Here is a 3952-nt window from a genome sequence, read left to right as displayed (position 1 = left end):
TAAGCATAAGACTCCGTATGATAGGGTGTTACACATAATTGTTGTCCTCATTTAAGATATACCCTTTTGTTTAATGAATAGAATTGATGGTTCATATTTTACTTTGATTTTTTTTTTGTTTTAAAGAAGTCAGTTTTTAAATACAGTTATTTTAGCGACAATCAAAAAGTTAATTGACTATGGCCCAGTTTGGGTAACGAACTTCTCTTTTTGATAAAATAACTTAAATAATAAATGACTCTATTAAAAGTAACTTATAAATAGGTTATTTTTTGTTTGGATTTTTAACTCTAAAAGTGCTTATTTTATATAAATATGATGAAAGGTAAATGTATTATGAGAGAAGTCATTTTTTTAATTTCTTTATAAGCTTCTAAATAGCTTTTTAGAAAGTTACAATTTGGTTTTGAAAATTGTATCAGACATTAATATTACTACTTTTCATAAGTTAAAAGTTAAAAAAAGTTACTTCTAAAGTTTTGCAAACGGGCCCTATATCTTTATGAAAATATGAAATTTTATTAAAAAAATTGAATTATTTACTTTTTTAAATTTGATATTATTTTTTCCAAATAAAATATATTGTAACTATTTTATATTTTATTCTTGTGAATTTATCCAAATCTCAATTCATTTTGTTTTATTTTTTTCAGTTAAAATGTATCAGTTTTAATAGATGAACCAGATTTTTATTTGTTTAAAAATTCAATTTAAAGTATTTTTTAATACATTAATTTTTCATAAAATAAAAAACTTAAATATATAAAATTATTGATTTTCTTTTTTTTTCTACGAGTAAAAAAAACACTTGGTTGCAGTTATTTGTTTTGATTAGTATAATCATCTCAATTAAATGCTAAAGTTAATTAAAGTGAGGTAATTCTAATTTCTTTTCAACAAATTCATCACTTTCGGGTGATTAGGGATCCTAAAAGACGTTTCTGCCTCACCCCATCTCCTCTATCCCTAACTCAATCTCCATCCATCGCATGATCGCCGCACCCCCATCCTCGACTGAGATTTCGGCTTTCCTCCTCGGTTCTGGCCACATGCAGAGAAGCTATGGCTATCTCTGCGATTCGATTCGATCCCACCATGAGGTGTTGTTCTCTTCGTTGTGTCTGTTCCTTCTCCCCAGGGTTGCTCTGTCTCTCTCTATGGAGCATACCTCATTATCCATCTCGATTTCTCAGTTTTGGATAGCAGATGTTGCCACTGTGGTTCAAGAGGTATATGTGGGCTATGGTTCCATTCTCCCCCTGTTCAATCTGTTTTTTTATTCCTTCTCCAGTTTCAATTTCTTTTTTGTGTTAATTGTTGCTATTTTCTGGATCTATCATTCAATTTTGAGTTGTTTGGTTTCTGATTTAATCATGGTGATTGTTACTTTTTTTGGTAAATCAATGGTTCTCTCCTATGTTTGTGTTGTTGGTGTTTCTGTGAAATAATTTACTTCTGGGGGAATTTGCTCATTAAAATTATATAATTTTCTTTCTGCTGTTGGACTAAAGTTAAATGTAGTGTTTGGTATAGTTGGCTGATGAAATTCTCTTTTTGCTTTATTGTGAATTGTCAAATCAACTATATGTGGTAGGTATTTGGTAATTTGCAACAGGTCTCTTCCCATATTGTTTTTGCTCTTTTTCCATGAGTATTTGGTAACTTGTGATATCTTCCTAAATGATGTGTGTAGCCATATCAATCTATATATGCCTATTAGTCTATCTCTGTCCTATATGTGAAGCTTACATTGTAAGCTTTAGTTTTTCTTAAATTTGGGAGTTTATAACTCCAACTCATGTGTTTATCTTCTCATCTTCGTTCTGAGTTCTTTTGTGTATATTTTCTAATTTTGGTGTTCTTATCTTTCATATTTTGGGAATGAATAACCGTGTTGATCTGGTGGACAAAATCACTCCGTGGAGAGAATCATGGAAAGTGCATGTTAAAGTTGTGAAGTTGTGGTACCACAAGAATCCTGCTTTGGATCTTTCTCAAAATCTGTTGCATATGGTCTTAATGGATGAGAAGGTGAGTTTTATTTTATATTAGCATTTCCTTAGGTTGTTGCAAGTTTTCTTTTTTTTTTTAATATGCAGAAGGGAAGATTGGAAACTGATATGTTTTTGTTGTTTTATTTTTTTAATCAAGTGTTGTTATGCTGTTTGGATACCTAAATAAGTTAATAAATTCAAAATATGAAGCATTTTTTTCAACTGCAGTTAAACAAGATCCAGGCCACCATTAGAGATCAGCTTATATCAAAATTTGCCTTGTCTCTAAATGAAGGGGATGTGTACTTGATGACCCATTTTACAGTTGTACCGAACACCGGTTTGAACAGAGTGATAAAACATCGGTTCAGACTTTTGTTCCAATACAACACCTCTGTTGTTTCTGTGGTATCTCCAAGGATACCTCATTTGGGTCTATGTTTAGCATCAATGGATGAAATTGATCAAATGACAAAGGACCATAATTTCCTCATTGGTTCGTACAAGTTTTTTGCTCTTCCCTTTTACTATCATAGTATTATGTTTTAAAATGTGTGGTTTCTGATTCAAATTTGTATATGTTTTAATCTAATTATTAGATTTTGTTGGGATTATTACTGGTGTTCGAAAAGAAAGAGATGTGGCATCAGATGGAAAACTGGTCAAAGCAGTGGTGCTAGAAGTCTTTGCTGATGGGTATATCTCTCTCACTGTCTCCTATATCAGTAATTATCTTCTATTAATTCTAATTTTTTCTTCCAGTCTTTATGTTTATAAGAATAAATATATAGTTTGATCCTTTTAATCTTTTGAAACTTATCTATTCAACAAAAGGGTACAATGCAATGTATTTGGAGATGCTTGTGATCTGTTAGAATATGATAAGTTACAAAATATGCAAGATCTCCCCTGGTTGTCCTCGAGTCTTTTAAAATCAAAGCAATTGAAGGTTAGTTTCACTCATATTCAGCGAATTTTTACTCTAACATTTAGCTTTCTGTTTTTTGAGCTTCTAATATAAATATGGTTTGAGGCTAATAGAATAGGATTCTTGCATGCATGTGGGGTAATCCTACAGAATGTGATAAATGTCTCTAGGTTATTCAATAATCCTGACATTCCTGAGTCTGTTGAGTTCCTAAGCAGGTTAGTTGTGTTAAAAATATTGAAAACCTAAAAGCTGCCATGATTATTTTGTTGGTGTTCATGTATATGTTTTGTGTTATTAAGATTATTTATTGTATGTTGTGTGTAGATTTAGTGTAGCCAGTTATGGATTCTCAAGACTTGTGACCAATGACCTTGGATACTTAGTTTCTAAAGTTGATGGTGATTATTTCAATCCCAAAGAGATCAGTAATATTCAAGATCTTCATTCAGATAATGGGGTACTATTTTAGATTGGCAAACTCTTCGTTTAATACTTAAACTTGAATTTTTTAAACATGTGTCTTGGGTTTTATAATCTGATTTGTTAATTATTATTGTATAGTATATCATTGTTTTTAAAATTTTACAGGATTCTCATTACTTGGTTATTGGGACAATTAAGGAAGTTATGAATAAACCAGATTGGTGGTACTACACGTGTGTGTGGTCATGCCGTTGTTGAGCATGAGGATCTCTACCTTTGTGATGCTTGTGGTTCATATGTTAAGCATATTATGGTCAAGTGAGCTTCATATGTAACTTTATTTTGGAATAGATTAATTAATAATCTTATGGATTTTTTGTTACTTCTTTGTTATGCGCCACTTTATGTGTTGTTAAGCAGATTTCTTGGTTTTAGTTATGATTCTTGGTTGTTAATTCTGTTAGATATGGGATTCGGGTAAAGATTTAGGCTGCTCGGTGTACTGTTTTATTTGTTTTGCTTGATAATGCGGCAACAAAACTATTTGGAAGAACCTGTTCTGAAGCATTTCTCAGGATAGAAGAAGAATTTCCTATTGATCCTA

General features: G+C 31.2%; 1 protein-coding gene across 1 annotated transcript; it reads left to right on the top strand.

Moving 5' to 3' along the window:
- The first annotated feature begins 1881 nt into the window (after positions 1-1881).
- LOC107483801 (uncharacterized) lies at positions 1882-3606 on the top strand. The gene is made up of 6 exons (XM_052260485.1): positions 1882-2031; positions 2223-2490; positions 2594-2690; positions 3093-3140; positions 3250-3382; positions 3514-3606. The coding sequence occupies exons 1-6, from the start codon at positions 1882-1884 to the stop codon at positions 3604-3606; spliced, it is 789 nt and encodes a 262-aa protein (XP_052116445.1).
- Positions 3607-3952: the final 346 nt, after the last annotated feature.

Source organism: Arachis duranensis, chromosome 4 (genome assembly GCF_000817695.3).
Source record: "Arachis duranensis cultivar V14167 chromosome 4, aradu.V14167.gnm2.J7QH, whole genome shotgun sequence".
Taxonomy (NCBI): domain Eukaryota; kingdom Viridiplantae; phylum Streptophyta; class Magnoliopsida; order Fabales; family Fabaceae; genus Arachis; species Arachis duranensis.
Note: the sequence above shows the minus strand (reverse complement) of the source record. Positions and strands in the feature narration are given on the sequence as shown.